The 19,413-nt window shown below is 43.0% G+C and overlaps 1 protein-coding gene across 1 annotated transcript; it reads left to right on the top strand.

The window, feature by feature from the left end:
- Window positions 1–1,197: 1,197 nt before the first annotated feature.
- On the top strand, window positions 1,198–19,413 carry LOC145402229 (uncharacterized). The gene is made up of 6 exons (XM_080274386.1): window positions 1,198–1,203; window positions 1,872–1,982; window positions 6,162–6,251; window positions 9,509–9,727; window positions 16,119–16,258; window positions 17,524–19,413. The coding sequence occupies exons 1-6, from the start codon at window positions 1,198–1,200 to the stop codon at window positions 19,403–19,405; spliced, it is 2,448 nt and encodes an 815-aa protein (XP_080130512.1). The 3' UTR covers window positions 19,406–19,413.

The following is a 19,413-nucleotide window of genomic DNA, read 5'->3' as shown; positions in this document are numbered from 1 at the left end:
CTCTTCCCTACATTCACCTTTAGATTCCGTTTCTTACACACTCTCCCAAACTCATCCACCAAGCCTTGCAGCTCCCCTTCATCTTCACTCAACAACACAGTATCATCTGCAGACAACAGTACAGGGAGTTTCCAAACATTATCCTCTCTCACCAGGGCCACTCCAACATCCACTACCCTACCTTGTACCTCTTTTATTACCCCATCCATGTACAGATTGAACAACCATGGAGACATGACACATCACTGTTTCAACCCAATCTTCAAAGAGAAAAATTCACTTAGTTCACCATCCACACGCACTGCAGCCTTAGCACCATCATACATACCCTTCACAGCATTCAGCAACTTCCCATCTACTCCATATATTCTTAATACTTTCCACAATCCTTGTCTATCCACCCTGTCATATGCTTTCTCCAAATCCATGAAAGCTGCATACAACTTCTTTCCCTTTTCTAGAAACTTTTCCACTAAAGATCTAAGAATGAATATCTGATCTACACAACCTCTTCCCTTCCTAAAGCCTCCATGTTCTTCTCCAACTAATTCTTCTGTTCTTTCTCTAACTCTGTCAATAAGTACCCTACCATACACTTTTCCTATTATACTAAGAAGACAGATGCCCCTATGATTACCACACACTTCTTTTTCCCCTTTTCCTTTGTACATGGGAATAATTATACAGGTCTCCCTCGTTTTACGATTGGTATGCGTTCCTAGAAAGGCAATCGTAAACCGAAATATCGTAAAGCGAAATTAAGGTTTAATGGGATAAATAGGGATGCGTTCCTGGACTCGTGTATAAGGAACCCAAGACCCATACAAGTGATCTAATATGCAATAATAATGATGATGTTTTATGTATTGTAGAGTCGTGCTTGTCTCCCCAGCTTTCTTAATGTTGACAGCATGCTTTATAACAGTCGATACAGTCGACTGTGCAAGACTCATGGAACGAGCGATGGAGTTTGCCCCCTCACCTGCTTCGTGCTGCTTCACAATATTAAGCTCAGACTCCAGGGTTAAGGACATTCTTGCTATCTTTGGCTTCATATCACCAGCTCCAGATGTTGCAGGGCCTTTACAAGACATCACGGTGGTGGCACTAGGGGTGCAAAATATGAAGAACAGGAGAAATAGTAATATCATGGGCACTGATGCACACAGATGCACAGAGGTTGTATGCTGAACAAGCATGCGGGTGAGACTGGCAAAAGCGCAGGAAACTGTGTGGGTGGGGCGGGTATGCCACGCATCTCTCAGCTGATCTGCCTGTGAGTGCAGGATTTCCTCATGCCCAATCGTAAATGTGAGGGAGCTCAATCGTAAAATGAACACTTGGTACTAAAGAAGAAGGATCGTAAATGCGAAATATCGTAAAACGATACAACGTAAAACGAGGGAGACCTGTACCTGACTTCCAATCCTACGGGACTCTACCTTCCTCCCAGGCCAATCTGCACATCTTCCACATCCATTCTACTACTATGTCTCCCTCATGCTTCAGCATTTCACCACACACTCCATCAATTCCTGGGGCTTTTCCCAATTTAACTTTCATCATTGCTTCCACAACTTCTTTCCTACTGATTTCTTCCTGTCTTCTTAAGAACATTATTGTAATTTATTTAATGCCCTATTTTGTACACATAGCACTGTTATATATGTTTTTTGTTAGATCTGCCTGTAATTAATTAGTAAGTCATTGATATTACTGTGTGTGCAGTGATACATACAGTATATGTAAGGTGTGCAGAAAGATTACTGTAACATCCTTATAATCAGTCATGTTTTAATTTGTGTTAATACCAATACAGTATATTGATCAGGATAGTTTTAACTGTTAAAATATTGATGTTCTTCTTTCAGAAAAAGATGTTGTTGTTGTGTGTAGAGCTGTTGTATGATGATGAGTGTGAGGCTGACAGGCTGCTGGCACTGCTGATTGTCACTGCCATTACTGAGAGGGTCATGGGAGATGTAAGTTATCACCATACCAACTTTAAATTGTGATTTCAGTGTCGCAGTTCCTTATCTTTCGGTTTACTGTCTGTCTGTAGTCAGATGCTTTAATCCAGTAGGGGCTGGCCACAGAGTGTGTCTGTATCACCCTGTCCTCCATCAGGGTGCTTTCCTTTCATTTCACCACATTCATATATGTATCTCTCCACCCTGTCCCTCCATTAATTCTCAGTCTCCCTTGTCCTGTCTTCTCCACCTTTCTCACGCTTAATTTATGACACAATACAGTGATGAAGTTCAAGCCTTCTAAGAGGTACAGTATTGATAATACATGTTTCTGATCATTATTATTCTGATAGCATATAGGAATGGTGAATGTGGATGTGCTGAAAGGTGTTAGTAGTATATTGAAATGGTTTGGCCATGTGGAGAGAATGGAGAATGAGAGAGTGACTGAGAGAGTGTACATGAATGAGGTGGAGGGGGAGACTGAGGATAAGGTGGAGGGAGAGGGTGGGAAGGAATAGTTGTGAGGATGGTGTGAATTGGAGGAAAGGCAGCCTGATGGCAGAGGACTAGTTGACATGGGGGTACTTTGTTTGTGACACCCCCTCCAGGATCATGGCATATTCAAATAGATAGAGAGATAAGATGATAAGATGTTGTCAAATTTTTGCAATGAATATGAGCAGTATTGCCTTCTTTAACCCGCCCCGTCCCGTCGACATATGGGTACGTTGCAACATTTTGCATTTGCCAGTCCCGGTGACGTACTGGTACGTCGTGCAATTGCAAGGTCCCTAATTTGCACAATTTTCAATTTTCGTGCTTGATTTTTCGTACGTATATACGGGACACCTTCCTCTATTCCTCTTCAAGATGCCAAACAGGGACAATGCCTTACACTGTATAACCTCCCCCCTCCCCCCCTCATGCCATTGTCTCAGCAATTCACCTGTTACTAGTGACCTGGCCAGTAAAGACATTCATGGCCAGAGTGATTCCCCAATCGATGACAATGTGGAGGACAAAGTTTACATAGGATTACAGGAAGAAACAGTCAGAAATAATGATCAGGTAATGTGGCAAAAGAAGGTCAGGTATGGTGCTGAGTTAGTGAGTGAAACAATGCTTATAATGCCTATATTACTGTTTGAAAACCAATATACTCTTGTACTACAAATAAATTCGTACCAAGTAAATAAATAATTACCGTTTATGAGTGGTGTGAAATAGTTACCATCCCATAGAAATTGCTTTCTTTGATGCCAGCCTGTTAGAAAACCCAGTCAGGTAAGGAGGTACTGGTACCTGAATCAAGTATTTTAAACCTCAGGTGAGCGATTTCTCTATGAATTTTCGATGTTTCTCACCAAAAGCGGAGGTTTTAGTCAAAAAAAAAAAAATCGAAAATACCTCGGGACTGGGGGGTGTCAGAGGTGCGAAATAGCTCGGGATGTGACGGGTTAACCCTCTCAGTGTCAGCACGCGATTTGCGTGTCATGTGGATTTTCTAAATTTGTTCAGTCACGCGAATCGCGTTTATAAGCACCAAAAAATTCGCAACAAATTAAGTTTCTGGTGGATTTGCGTCAAATTTTGGCGCGTCGTAGTGATTGTAGCGCTTTCCAATGGTAAGGCATTGGCAACACTGAGCTGCCTCACGGGGCCCAGCACGTACCGAGAAACCTCGGTCTCTTCCAAGCAGCCAGGCGGTGAGGTTGCGTCGCGTGTACTGTCCCTTTAAACTCCTACTAATTCTCCTCCTCCTGCCCGAGCCGAAGCCCCAATGGACTCAGTGTGATAATGCAATATTTGTGAGCATATTTGTATGTGATATTGTCGATGGAACATAGATATATGTCACGAAAAGGAATTGTGTCCGTTATCAAGCGTTAGGCTTACAGCCGATATGCGTGTTCACTGTGGCGGGGTTTTGCCTCTCGCCCTCCTCAAGGCCATAGGGCCTTGAGGAGGGCTCCTGACGGGAGGACAACCTATGTCCAGAAGACCGTGGACAAGCCCGTAGTGGTGGATGACTATAATCGACACATGGGTGGGGTGGACCACTTCGACCAGATGGTCCAATACTACCCCATCCAGCGGCGGACCGTGAAATGGACCAAGAAGAACACCTTCTACTTCATTCACATGGCCATTTTAAACGCGTTCGCCCTGTACTAGAAGTGCTCATGCGGTTCAGTCAGTCTGCTTGAATTCGTGGAGAAGATAGTGGACAAGCTCCTCTACTTTGACGAAGCAGAGTGGCCCGCATCAGGGCACGTCATCCACCATGCCCCTGACCTTCCAACCTGATGGCCAGCAGGACATCCAGCACCTGTGGCACCTGCTACAGCGCCAGCACAGGTGCCGTCACCACCGGCTCCAGCACCAACACCACCATCTCCAGGAGGAGGGCCAGGACAGGAGTCAGCACCACCATCGCCTGCAGGACCAGCACAGGTGCTGAGAGAACCTTCACCGGTTCCTGGTCCGTCGGGAGAACCTGCTGCCGCTGCCATGCCTGGGCCTGCAGCTGCACCTCCAGGACAACAGGACCAGGGAACGCTAGGAGGACAGCTAGCCAAGCGTTGTCATTTCATCGATGACAGAGTGTGGCTGGATACGACACTGGGCCACCGGCGGGAGAGAATCCCCAACCGGAGGAGGCTGCGGTGCACCCTGTGTTCCCTGGCGGAGATGAGGAGGGACACAAGTCACATGTGTCCTGTTTGTGATGTGGCACTGTGCGTGGGTGATTGCTTTGAACAGTTCCATGCCGAGCGAAGTATTCCCTAGTGCAGTGTACACACACACACACACACACACACACACACACACACACACACACACACACACACACACACACACACACACACACACACTCATACACAAACTACCACACTTACACATACACTAACACAGACACACACACATACACTAACACACTTACACACACACTAACACTTACACACACACTAACACAGACACTCACACACACACTCACACACCCACACTACCACACTTACACACACACACACACACACACACACTATATATATATATATATATATATATATATATATACCTCCTCATCTTCCAGTCCCACAAGGTCCTACAACTCAAGCAACACCCCTGGAGGAAATAAGTTCTCCAAATTTTGTTGATTTGTATATTGACCTGTTATCATTACCCCTATAATTTTCAGGCAAATAACCGTCTTCTCCTACATATTACACATATGACAGAAAGTAATGCTTCATTAGCAGTAACATGGAAAAAGTAGTGTTCATGTGTAATAGGTTACAACCATAAAAAAACAACTTTGGAAGATTTTACAGTCTGTACATTAAAAAAAAAAAAAAAAGGGGGGGGGGAGCATAGTCTTTTGGCAAAGGGGGAGAAAACATTTTTTTTTTTCCTCGTTAATGGTAAACTCAGAAGCACTCAGAGGAGTAATCTCACTTTGTCGGCCAATTACTCGAAAACTATTGGGCGTATCGACTTCCTGTAAGAACCATGATAAAGAGCAGTAAAATCTACATATGTTCATTTGCAGAATATAAGCCTTTGGGAGCATTTTCTGTTGGAAAAGTTGGGGGAACAGCCTTGGTTTTTTTCCTCGCTAGCAGTAAACTCAGAAGCGCTCAGAGTAATCTTACTTTGTCGGCCAATTACTCGAAAACTATTGGACGTATCGATTTCCTGTACGAACCATGATAAAGAGCAGTAAATTCTACCTATGTACAAGACATAACAATATAATATCTATGATAAGAAATCGTTGTTACATAGGCGGGAATATTGCGTATGCTATGCACACATCACGAAAGTGATGTACGGACATGAGTTCCCAGTCGTGTTTGGCTATTTACTCGAAAACTATGAGGCGTATTGAAATAAATATTAGGTCATTAGAAAGCCGGTGAAATTCTGCATAATATTATGGAATAAAAACATAACATGTGCAAGAAAATTTCAGAGTTTGAGCTCCTTGATTTTATTCAAAAAATGGCTTTCAATTTTTGGTTATTTTCCCGAAAACTACAAATCGCATCACAACCAGTTTTGTCTGTTTAGAAAGCTGATGAAATTCTCTATAAAAACTTCAGTTCTCATGTCCACAGACTTCCTCACTCTGCATCTTTCATGAATCATAAATTATATATCAGAGTTATTTCTGATTTTGCTTTTCAGCTGGTGTGGGAAAAGCGGAAGCAGGTGCCTTTCCTTCTGCGAGACCTCCTGCTAACCCCTGACTTGGGTGTGTTGTTTGGGGTGACCCGGGTAAGACCTGAGGGTAGAGTGTGTTGGGAGGGAGGTGGTAAGCTACAGCAGGATTGGCTTTTTTTTTTTAATGAATAAATTTATTTATTAATTTATTTATTTATATTTTTGTATCTGACTGGTAGTCATTCCCTAAGGTTAAGCCCTACACGCCAGGGGTTTTCCGATGTTGCACGCTCCTCCCTACGGGGGATATCTCTGATGGAAAAAAATACCCTTGCTTTAAACCCTAATATCTGCCAAATTATATCATCTAAAGAAAAAATTAAAGATACATAAGAATCACCATCTCTTCCTCTTTGAAATGAAAGTATCCTCACATCTCTAGGTGGTCCTGTCGATGAGTAAGGATAAGTTAAAGGTCAAAGGGTAGTGGGAAGATGCCTGCGGCTATACACGTCAACCGGCGTTGATCCGCGCCCAAAATTGTGACTGCTATACACGTCAGCCGGTGGTTAGGGGTTAAGCAATCCTCCTACATGCCACATATCTTCACAGTTCATGGCTTCACTGCTAATATCTGCCATCTACAGGTATACCCTGGTTTAACGATGCAATTGGTCAGTTAAAAACCCATCATTAGGCAGGGTATCATATTTCTGGGTAGTTTTAACATATGAAATAATGGGATGTGTTTTTAAGCCTTGGGTTTCCCCCCTAATCAAGTCCAAAACCCACTCAAATGAGCCCAAAAACAAGTTTAAAGCCAGTCTAAATGGCCTAACAGCTGTAAAAGAAGCTAACCTAAGCCTAACACCTGTAAATAACTCACAATAGCCAACATATAAAATCTGTCTATCTGTCTATTGCCAGACACCTTAATCTCATAAGAAGTGGCCACAAACAAATCGCCTCCATGTCGCCCTGTCCCCAGCCATTTCGCTGTACGTTAGAGTTGGTACCACAATACTGTCATGTAGTAACTTTTTCACTTCCAAGCTCACTTCCCTGTTTCTTATCACTGCTTTCAAAGAACCAGCAACCTTTCTTCCCTGCTGTACCCTTTCAAGCACTTCACCCTCCAAACCTCCATCCTTACTCATCACACTACCCAAGTACTTAAACGTACTCACATTTTCCAATTCCTCACCATCCAACCTCGCTGTACATTCACTGACTTCACCTCTCTCAAAGACCATCACTTTACTGTTCCCTACATTCACCTTTAGATTCCGTTTCTTACACACTCTCCCAAACTCATCCACCAAGCCTTGCAGCTCCCCTTTGTCTTCACTCAACAACACAGTATCATTTGCAAACAACAGTACAGGGAGTTTCCAAACACTATCCTCTCTCACCAGGGCCACTCCAACATCCACTACCCTACCTTGTACCTCTGTTATTACCCCATCCATGCACAGATTGAACAACCATGGAGACGTGACACATCCCTGTTTCAACCCAACTTTCAAAGGGAAAAATTCACTTAGTTCACCATCCACACGCACTGCAGCCTTCGCACCATTGTACATACTCTTCACAGCATTGAACAACTTCCCATGTACTCCATATATTCTTAACACTTTCCACAATCCTTGTCTATCCACCCTGTCATATGCTTTCTCCAAATCCGTGAAAGCAGCATACAACTTCTTTCCCTTCTCTAGAAACTTGTCCACTAAAGATCTAAGAATGAATATCTGATCTACACAACCTCCTCCCTTCCTAAAGCCTGCTTGTTCTTCTCCAACTAATTTCTCTGTTCTTTCTCTAACTCTGTCAATAAGTATCCTACCATACACTTTTCCTGTTATACTAAGAAGACAAATGCCCCCATGATTACCACACACTTCTTTTTCCCCTTTTCCTTTGTACAAGGGAATAATTATACATTACTTCCAATCCTCCGGGACTCTACCTTCCTCCCAGGTCAATCTGCACATCTTCCACATCCATTCTACTACTATCTCTCCCCCATGCTTCAGCATTTCACCACACATTCCATCAATTCCTGGGGCTTTCCCCGATTTAACTTTCTTCACTGCTTCCACAACTTCTATCCTGATTTCTTCCTGTCTTCTCACCTCCCTCCTTCTCCCAGCCATTCCCCTGCCACTTATACTCGCATTACTTCCATCCTCTATGTTCAACAATTCCTTAAAGTATTCTCTCCATCTCCTCACTTTTTCTCCCTTCTCCACTAGTATGGTAATCTACCATTTTTATCTTTCACTCCCCTGCTAACTTCACTTCCACCCTGTCTTATTCTTTTCACCTCTTTCCAGAACATTTTCTTACAGTCCTTCCACTTTACACTCAAATTCCTTCCAAATTCCTCATCCACTCTCTTTACTCTCTCTTACTAATCTTTTCACCTCTCTCTTTCTTTCTACATATAACTCTCTCTTCCGCCTCTCAACTTCTTCCACGCCCCTATTTCTCATCCATTCATTGTATGCTTTCTTCTTGTGCCACAGCCTGTTTCACCTCTTCAGTCCACCACGCTGTTCCTTGCACCCCCTTCCGTCTTCTCTTCCTTCCACACACCACATCACATGCTGCACATATTTCTTCTGTAAATGTCCTACACACACACCTTCCACGTCTCCCATCTGCTCCAATTCATATTTGCCCAATCATTCCTCCACTTCTCTCTTATACTCTGCCTTTTTCTCATCCTCTTGTAACCTTTCCACTCTCCTTGAAACTACTCCTTCCTCTCATCTTTCCCTTCTTCTATTCCTCCATCTTACTTGAATCCTAATTCTGGCCACCACCAAGTAGTGGTCAGAAAGTCCACTCCCCCAACCTCTATACACTCTTGCATCCATTACACATCTTCGCATCCTTTCATCCACACACACATAATCAATCATTGCCTTCCTTTCATTCAGTTCACCACCCACCCTTCTCATCACTCGCCATGTATACCTGTGGATCATTTTATGCCTGAAGAGGGTATTGGCTATCACCAACCCCCTCCCAGCACAAATGTCCACTAACGCACTCCCATTCTCATCTATCTCAGCAGGCACACCCCACTCACCAACTATTCCATCCACCTTCACATTCCCAACTTTACTATTCATATCACTGATCAAAAACACTCTCTCATTCCTTCCAAACTTTTCCATGCACACTTCTACATTTGCTTCGGTTAATTTATGTGAGCTCTGTAAAAAGTCTGTGTTAATAGATTAACCCTGCTTCGGCTAATCATGCACCATATCACATCTTATTTTACCTAATTTACCCAAACTCTGAAAAAAATTCCTCCTAATTTTCAAATCGTACCTAAACTAATTATACTTCCATAGATCTTGGTGTTGAGAGTGTTGCTTGGGTCAGTGTTTGGGTTAAATCTTCGCAACCTGGCTTGGCATGGGTTCCTCACACCTGGTCTTGTCCACCCAGCCTTTACAGCAACACTTGTAATCATCCTTTCTGACTGCGGACGCTGCCTGCAAGCACTGGAAGATTCTAGGATTTCAACGTCTTCTTTGATTGCAACAAGGCCCATGGTTTCTCTGCAAAAGGTTGGTACTAAGAAAAATACAAGAAGTATTCATTGTAAATTAGGGATTTGTTCCAAAAAGTTCAAAAGTTATAAATCATAAGTCAGAGACCTGTACCACATCATAATTTTTTCCATATACGGTACTTTTCTGTAGGACCATATTCGTTTCATTTTTGAAGGCTCCAACATGCTTGCATATATTGGCCTTGGTCACCTAATGGCAGCTTTCCATGCTGCTCGATCTCTGGGAGCTTCCCCATTTAGTCCCTTATCCCTGAGGTCACACTCAGTGACCTTGTCTCACGTCTTTTTTGCTTTACCTCTTGCTACCCAATCCCCAGAATTAACACTTCTCTATTTCTGCACCCTGTTATCCTCTCCCATCCTCTCCACATCCCTAAACCATCTCAGTCTACCTCTCCTCATCACAACACCAATACACTCCAGTCCCATCCTACCTCTCAACTTTTCCATTGTAAATCTAGCCCTCCCAGGCCTCGCACACAGGGACACACTGCACATCCACCTAATCATTGCCATTTGTGTTCATTTGAGCCAGTGAATATCCTCTCCTTTTACTGCCCAGGTCTTGCTACTGCTCAGCATTACACTCGCACCGCATGCCGCATACAGGTATCCCTTAGCACAGAGAGAGAGAGAGTCCTCTCAGTGTCAGGGGAGGCAACAGCTCCATGAATTTCTTACAACCTCTCCTCACTTTAGTCACAGAGGTAGCTCCAGCCCCACCTCCAGCACATAACATGTCTCCCAGATAACAAAACTCTTCCACACACACAAGAGACTCACCAGAAAGTTCAGTCCTTTCATGCCTGGCAGTGTCCACATTCCCTCCCTGACACAGGGCACACATGAAGTCAGCATTATCTCCATTATCTCGCAGTCAGCCTGTAATACCAATACATATCTTATGCATCTGCATATCACAAACAGTGCACAAGATGGAATTACTTCTGATATTATATACATATATTGAGGGAACAGACAGATCAGCTTTGTATGTCAAATTGTAATTTTATCTATCTATCTCTCAATCTATTGCCAGATGCCTTAATCCTGTATGGGGGTGGCCAGAAACAAACTGCCTCCGTGTCTGCCTGTCCCCTGCCATTTCACTGCCCTCCCCCCATCTCACACTCCCATCTCCCATATACTTCCCCACTACATCCCTCCATCTCCTCCTTGGCCTCCCCCTCTCTCTCCCCACCTCCACATCACTCACATACATTCTCCTTGTTAGTCCCTCACTCTCCATTCTAAACACATAGCCAAACCACCTCAGTGTATTTCTCTTGATGCCTTCTATCACATCCACACCACAATTCTCCTTCACTTCCTCATTTATCAGTCTGTCTCTCTATGTAACTCCACATACTCCTCTCAGATAGCTCATTTCCACTGCTCTCACTCTTGGCTTGTGTCCTCCCAACAACGTCCAAGCCTCACTTCCATACGTTAGAGTTGGGATCACAGTACTGTTATGCAATGTCTTTTTTACTTCTGTGCTCACTCTCCTATTTATCTAATCACTGCTTTCAAAGAATGAGCAGCGTTTTTTCCTTGCTGTACCCTTTGAATCATTTTATCCTCTAAACTTTCATCCTCACTCATTACACTACCCAAGTACTTAAATGCATTCATGTTTTCCATTTCCTCATCCTCCAACCTCACTCTGCATTCAGTGACTTCATTTCTCACGAAGATCATAACTTTGCTCTTCCTTACATTCGTTCGTTTTTAAAGGCTCCAACATGCTTGCATGTGTCGGCCTTGGTCACCTAATGGCGGCTCTCCATGCTGCACGATCCATTGCAGCCTCCCTGTTCAGTCCCTTAACCCTAAGGTCACACTTAATGACCTCGTCCCATGTCTTTCTTGGTCTACCCCTCATAACCCCACCCCCAATATTAACACTTCTCACCTTCCTCACCCAACTATCATCCCCCATCCTCTCCACATGTCCAAACCACCTCAATCTACCTCTCCTCATCACAACACCAATACACTCCAGTCCCATCCTACCTCTCAACTCTTCCATTGTAAACCCAGCCCCTCCAGGCCTTGGACACAGGGACGCACTGCACATCCACCTAATCATTGTCATTTCTGTACGTCTGAGCCGGCGAATGTCTTCCTCCTTCACTGCCCAGGTCTCACTGCCATACAGCATTACACTCCTAACACACGCTGCATACAAAGACCCCTTAGCACGTAGGGAGAGCCCCTCCCAATGTCAGGAGAGGCAAGAGCTCCCTGAACTTCTTCCAACCACTTCCCACCCTAGCCACAGAGCTAGCTCCAGCCCCACCTCCAGCACACAACATGTCTCCTAAATAACAAAACTCTTCCACACACTCAAGAGTTTCGCCAGCAAGTTCAATTCTTTCACGTCTGACGATCTCCACCTGCTCACCCCGGCACGCCGTACACATAAAATCAGCATTATCTCGCAGTCTACCTCTGATACCACTACATCTCTTATGCACCCATTTATCACACACCGCACAAGATGGAATTACTTCCCACGCCCTTGTGGCAAACTGCACATGGCCACTCTCCCTCGTCTTTGACAGTACCGCCACCAACCCTACATATCATCACTTTTGTTTTATCTGCATTTACCCTTAAACCCTTTTGCCCCATACCATCTCTCCACTTCCTAAACCTTTCCTCCGCCTCCCTTTCATTCTCTGCAATCAACACCAAATCATCAGCATATAACAACTCCCACGGGAGTCCGTTTCTGAAGTCACGTGAAAGGGCTTCAAGTACCATGATAAACAACATGGGACTCAAGACTGACCCCTGATGCACACCAACATTCACGGAAAACTCATCACTCAAATCTCCATTCACTCTCACCTGGGTGTGAGCACCCACATACATGGCCATAACCACCCTAACCAGCCACTCCTCCAAGCCAAGCTTTCTCATTGCCCACTTCACCACCTCTCTAGGGACTCTGTCAAAGGCCTTTTCCAAATCAACAAAAACAAAATAAAGATCCCTTCTCCTACCAATATATTTTTCCTGAAGCTGTCGAACAATGAATATGGCATCAGTGGTCCCCCTACCTGGCATAAACCCAAACTGCATCTCATCAATATTCACTCTTTCTCTAATCATACCTTCTAAAACTCTCTCCATTACCTTCATTATCTGATCTAAAAGCTTTATACCTCTATAATTCCCTCTTTCCAGGGCATCACCCTTCCCTTTATACACATTTACAATTACACTCTTCAGCCAATCATCTGGGACAACACACTCATAAATAATCCTATTTATCAGGTCAGTGACTAAACTCACCCCTATATCGCCTGAGGCCTTCAACATTTCGGCAGTCAACCCAGACACACCTGCTGCCTTCCCCACCCTCATCCTGCCTATTGCCTCACTCACAGTAGCAGTATCAATCAAAGGCCAAGGGCCAGACACTGGATCTGCTGGCTCCAAACCTTCCCTGTCCCAGTCAAACTCCTCATTCAACAACCGGTTATAATGCTTTCTCCATTCATCTTTAATATCCTCACTGTTCACCACTACCCTTCCTTCATCATTCTTCACACACTGCTCACCTATGATATCCTGATTATCCCTCTTCACCTGACCTGCCACCCTAAATATATTTTTCCTTTCCCCATGATTTAGGTTATCAAGTAATTGTCTCTGTGACTCAGACTTTGCCCTGTATACCTCTCTCCTAGCCCTACGCTTGGCAGCCAAATATTCCTCTTTGCTACCACCCTTCTTCCATTCCCGGAAAAGCCTTCTTTTCTCCTTAATTGCAGCTTCTACACCCTCATCCCACCACCAAGTTACTTTATGTCTTGGTGGTCCTCTTGTCCAGCCGCATGTTACATCAGTAACTCTCAAGAAATTGTTCTTGAGGGCTCTGTACTGTTCATTAACGCCTCTGTCTACAGCTCCCTGTTCAGCCACCACTCTCCTCAACTCGCTATAGAAGGCATCCCTTACTACTTGGTTTTTCAGCTTCCATATTTTCCTCCTAGGTACATAAGTCCTCGTTTTCATCATTTGTTCTTTAAGCACCATATCACAAATCAATAGTTTGTGCTGCTGCACACACTCCTCACTTCCTATAACTTTAACATCCCTCACTAACCTCCTATCGGCCCTCCTAACCAGAAAATAATCTATCTGACTGCTATTTCCCCCAGACTCATACGTAATTAACCTACTGTCTCTTTTCCTAAAATATGTGTTGCACACAATCATGTCCGTTGCCTCCCCAAACTCGAGTATCCTTTCCCCTTCTGCATTCCTTAGACCATATGCACATCCCCCATGCACTCCTTCATAACCTTGGGCTGCTTCACCTACATGACCATTTAAGTCCCCTCCCAAAATCACTATCTCATCATCCCGCATACCACCCACTACACGTATTAAATCATCCCAAAATCTATCTTTCTCTGATTCATCCAATCCTGCCTGTGGAGCATATGCCGATATAATCACAGCTTTAGATTCCGTTTCGTACACACTCTCCAAAACTCATTCGCTGAGCATTGCAGTTCCCCTTTGTCATCACTTAACAACACAGTATCATCTGCAAACAAGAGTACAAGAAGTTTCCCTGCAAACAACAGTACAAGAAGTTTCCTAATGCTGCCCTCTCTTATTAGGGCCACTCCAACATCCACTGCCCAAACCATGTATCTCATTTATAACCCCATCGATGTACAGATTGAACAGCCATGGAGACATGACACATCCTTGTTTCAGTCCAACATTTAGATGGAAAAATTCACTTAGTTCACTGTCCACATTCACCGCAACCTTAGCATCCTCATACTAATCCATATGGCATTCAGTAACTTCCCATTTACTCCATATATTCTTAATATTTCCACATTCCTAGTCTATCCACTCTGTTATATACTTTCTTCAAATTCATGAAGGCTCCATACAACTTCTTTCCCTTCTCTTGAAACTTTTCCTCTAAAGACCTAAGGATGAATATCTGGACTACACAACCTCTTCCCCTCCAAAAACCTCCTTGTTTTTCTCCAGCTAATTCCTCATTTCCCCAACTCTGTCAATAAATATCTTACCATATACAGAACTTTTCCTAGTACACTGGGAAGACAAATGCCCCTATGATTACCACATACTTCTTTTTCTCCATTTCCTTTGTACAGGGGAATTATACCTGACTTCCACTTGTCTGGGACTCTACCTTCCTCCTAGACCAATCTGTACATCTTCAACATCCGTTCTACTATTTATCTCTCCTCCATGCTTCATCATTTCACCACACACTCTATCAGTTCCTGGGGCTTTCCGCATTTTGACTTTCTTCTTTGATTCCACTTCTTCCATCCTACTGATCTCTTCCTCCCTTCTCACCTCCCTTCTTCTCGCAGCCATTCCTCGGCCACTTATACTCGCAGAACATCCATTCTCTGTGTTTAAGTTCCTTAAAGTTTTCTCCCCATCTGCTCACTTTTTCTCTCTTCTCCACTGTCAATCTACTATTTTTATCTTTCACTCCCCTACTAACTTCTTTATCACCCAGTCTAACTTTGTTTACCTCCTTCCAGAACATTTTCTTACATTTCCTCCACTTTGCACTCAAATTCCTTCCAAATTCCTCATCCACTCTCTTCTTACTCTCTTACTAATCTGTTTACATCTCTCTTCCTCTCTACATATAACTCTCTCTTCCATCTCTCAACTTCCTCCGTGCCTGTGCTTCCCATCCACCCACAATATGTCATCTTTTCTTGCGCCACAGCTTGTCTTACTTATTCATTCCACCATGGTGTTCCTTGCACCCCCTTTCATCTCTTCACCCTGCACACCACCTCACATTCTCCACAGATATCATCTCTGAACATCTTGCACACACTGTCCACCTCCCTCATCTGCTCCAAATCATATTTACCCAACTTTAATGAGCGGTTATTCTTTATTGTACTGTGGACTTTAAAAAAATATAATAACATAAAAGAAGGTGACATATAACAAGGAGTTATAGAGTAGATGTCATGGTAGGAATTTACTGATGCATCTAGACAAGCTAAAAGGGGTGATGGTAAAGAACATTAGTAGTGACATTAATGTTATCTTTACAGAGTGAAAATTTAGCCATGGATGAATGTTAATGTGAGTGTTTTATATTCATAGATGAGACTTGAATGCCTAGTGGTTTAATGATTAAAAGTACCAGACAGAGTGATGGCCTTGCCTTGCATGCACTGATTTGGATCTCCAGTTGGTGGCTGGAGACTTCATTCATGTACAGCAATGCCACCAATGGCAAAGGGTGGTCATCCATCCTTAAGCCTTATGGACTATGGTAACCCTAGCCTTGAACCCCTAAATCTCAAAGTGGCTAATGTGGATTTTTTTTTTTTTTTCTCCAGGGAGAATGTTTGGGTACAGTGTTTAAGGACATACCAATGGAGAGAGAGATGATGGAAGAGATAGTGGAGATCTCACCCCTCGTACCCTCAGTCATGGTACCAATGTGGCAGAGAGTCTTTCAACTTTTTCAGTCTGACAGGTGACTTGATTTCTCTCTCTTCTCATATGGTATCACCACGTGGAGAGATTGGCTGTAGATATGGTGATGAAAAGTATATGTGAATAAATATGAAGGTAGGATGTATATTTGGCTAAGAAGGTGAACTGATTTTGTAAATGACTCTGTAAAAATGAGGTGTGGAAGTTGATGAGAGTAGGAAGGAAGGATTGAGTTGATTGGATGAATTATGTACAGAAGAGAATGTGACAAGGTTTTATTTATTCATTTATTTTTAAGTCATGAGATTGATGCAGTCTAGCAGGTAATATGAGGTGCACCTCAAAGAGAGAGAGAGAGAGAGTGAGAGAGATGGTTAGGTATGTTAGATAATACAAGCACTGTGGGGGCTTGAGTAATGATTAAATGAGTTTGTGGCCCATTTCACTGAGTATGCTGTTGATACTGTAGTTCTCCCTGCTTTGTATTTTCTTTCCTTGTTTTCTGGACCTTACCTCACCCCATCCTTAATTGGGAAAAAGGATCAGGATGATGATGGTGCAACCAAGATGAGCAGATAGGTCATCTGGTGTTAAATGTATTGGACTGTAGCTCCTACCTTGGACCTTGAGCTCCTACATCTTCAAAGGGCTAATATGGGATTCCCCCCCCCCCCCTTTCAGTAGCCACTTGAGTGTACTAAACTGGAATATGAGTTGCCAGCCAAAAGTTAAAGTGTACAGGCCCACCCAAATGTCATTGGTGGACAACAGGAAGGGAATCCAGTTCTAGAGAACTTCATGCACCAAGCATTCCTTTTGATATGGGCATTGCCTAAGCCTCTCCTGGTGGGAAGTTCATGGTGTTAAACATTATCATAGGTACCCACATTGGTAGCTAGCTAATTAGGGAAAGCTTGAATGATGAGTTATTGGCATAGTACGTATTATTTCGGATGCTTTTGTTTTTCTTCTTCCTACTCTGGATCCTGTGTGGTTAATTAACATTCCTTTCATGAGTTGCAAAATTGCATAAAAAGTGTTTTTGCACAACTGTTCTTTGGACATGATGTTTCATCCAAACAGAGGGGAAGACAAACAGGCAAGAATGAGATGGGCTCCTGTTTGTTCCTGTTGTTGCCCAGATGTCCTTCCCCATTGTTTGAACATGATTTTGGATCCAAAGAAAAGAACTTTGTATGTGATTTTGCATCTAAAGAAATGAAAACTGTTAAGTATAGTGGAAGATTAAGTTAGGAGGATTACAGTGAGACACATGCACACACACCCTGTTTTTATGTCTTACAGATATGGTTTTGGACTTGTACTGCTACTCCCAGTATTGGAGTGTTCCTTGCGATGTCTTTTTGCCATGGCCAACAGGTCACCACACAGGCTACTCACCGCACAGACCTCTGCCTTCTATACAACCCTGGATCAGATTCTACACCCTTTGGCCACAGTGCATGAATATGACTCTTTAGATCTCACTAGGGATTGTGTCTCATCAGAATTTACAATGGACGGCAGAAAGAAAAACCTGATCATGTGTGATACATCTCACAATTCAAAAAATGAAGATGAAACTCAATATCAGGCAGCAGACAATCAACCAGAGCTAACAGAATCTAATTGTATACCAAAAAGAAAAGAAACTGTGGTATTAGATGACCATGAAATTCAGAAACAAGGAGATATCCAATTGGAGTCATTAGATTCAGGCTATGTGTCAAAGAAAAATGGAACTCACGTATCGGATGGGCATGGAACCCGGAAACAGACAACACATTGCCAGCCAGGGCTAACAGAAGCTAATCATGTGCTCTCAGTTATTGGCAGAAAAATAAATGAGGCACTACATGATCTCTTCAGCTTTATCCAAGGACCAAGAGTTAGGGACAGAATCAGCCATGGGGAAGTGAACTTGCAAAACATTCCCCCTGAGCTGACACATCATGTTCTTTGTCTCTCACTGCTCATCCTGTCTTGTAGTGCCTCCACAGAGACAGGCAATTCTGACTCTTGTTGGTGTGGTGTGGAAAATGCTTGTGAAAATAGGAAACCTTTTGATTCTGAACATTTTTCTGGAGGCAATAAAAGCTGCTGTAGGGGTAGTGCTGAAAATACCCATAGTCAAAACAGAAAACCTTGTGCTACTAAGGATTCTTACAGTGATTGCTCATGCTGTTTTGAAGTAGATCCTTGTACGAGTAGATATATCTCAAAATCAGTAAATTTCCATAGCCCTAGCAAGAGTGATGCTGGTTCTGCAACATCCTGTAAATGTAGCTATGAGAGTGAAGAAACAGTTGTTTGTTATAGAGGAAACTGTGAATCCAGTTTTGGTATTACAGATCATTCAGAAAATAGGTATGACTATAATGAGCAAACATTTGATAGGTTGAGTGGTGAACAGCGTTGTGTGTGTGAAATAATGGCGTATCTTAGTCGTGCACCAATGAAACTTTCTGATAAAACTCGGCAATATGTTACAGAACTGAGGGGACGTATTGCCTTTTACAAAGTTAAATATCATCAGAGTGCATTACTACACACAAAACTTACTGACTGCTTCTCTCTCATTGAGCACTGGATGTCGTGGAAGCGAGTAGATATCACAGACCTAGAGTATGAATTCTGGACAAATGATGAAACCTTTGAAATACCTGGAGTCCTGATCTATCACTCTCTTAAAGCATCCCACAAAACTGTTTTCCTTGATAATGTTGCAGAAATCTTGGAGGAAATTAGAGTGTTGGATTATCAAGTTCTGTACCGGCCAAAAGTGGAGCTTGAAGTTGTGTCATTGTTGTATAAAATAGCTTGTAACATCCACATAGCCTTGGAAAATATGCAAGAAAATTTGTCTGTTAAATATTTACAGTTTGTTGAGAAGAAACTTAGATCAAGACAGCGGGAGACATACCGTAGGCAGCTTAACTCAGTACCAAGAATTGTAATGAATTTGTTTATTTCATCTCAGGTTGTGTACCTTTTCTTTAGTTCAATACACAGACTTGCTACACTAAATTCAGGAGGTATCAATGTATTGGTTAAATTATTACGAGCAATTTTGAAGGTACAGGAGAATGTTGTGTCTTATACCAACCTCAGTACAAATCGCTGGGAGGAAGCTTTGTGTATCTCAGAGGAAAACATTGAATTGATTAAGGAAAATTTTGCAGGTTGAGGGAAGTA

This window comes from Coenobita brevimanus, chromosome 1, assembly GCF_032717465.1.
Source record: "Coenobita brevimanus isolate Jiangsu-jjx chromosome 1, ASM3271746v2, whole genome shotgun sequence".
Lineage (NCBI taxonomy): Eukaryota > Metazoa > Arthropoda > Malacostraca > Decapoda > Coenobitidae > Coenobita > Coenobita brevimanus.
The sequence above is the reverse complement of the archived record's forward strand: the minus strand, read 5'-3'. Positions and strand labels throughout refer to the sequence as shown.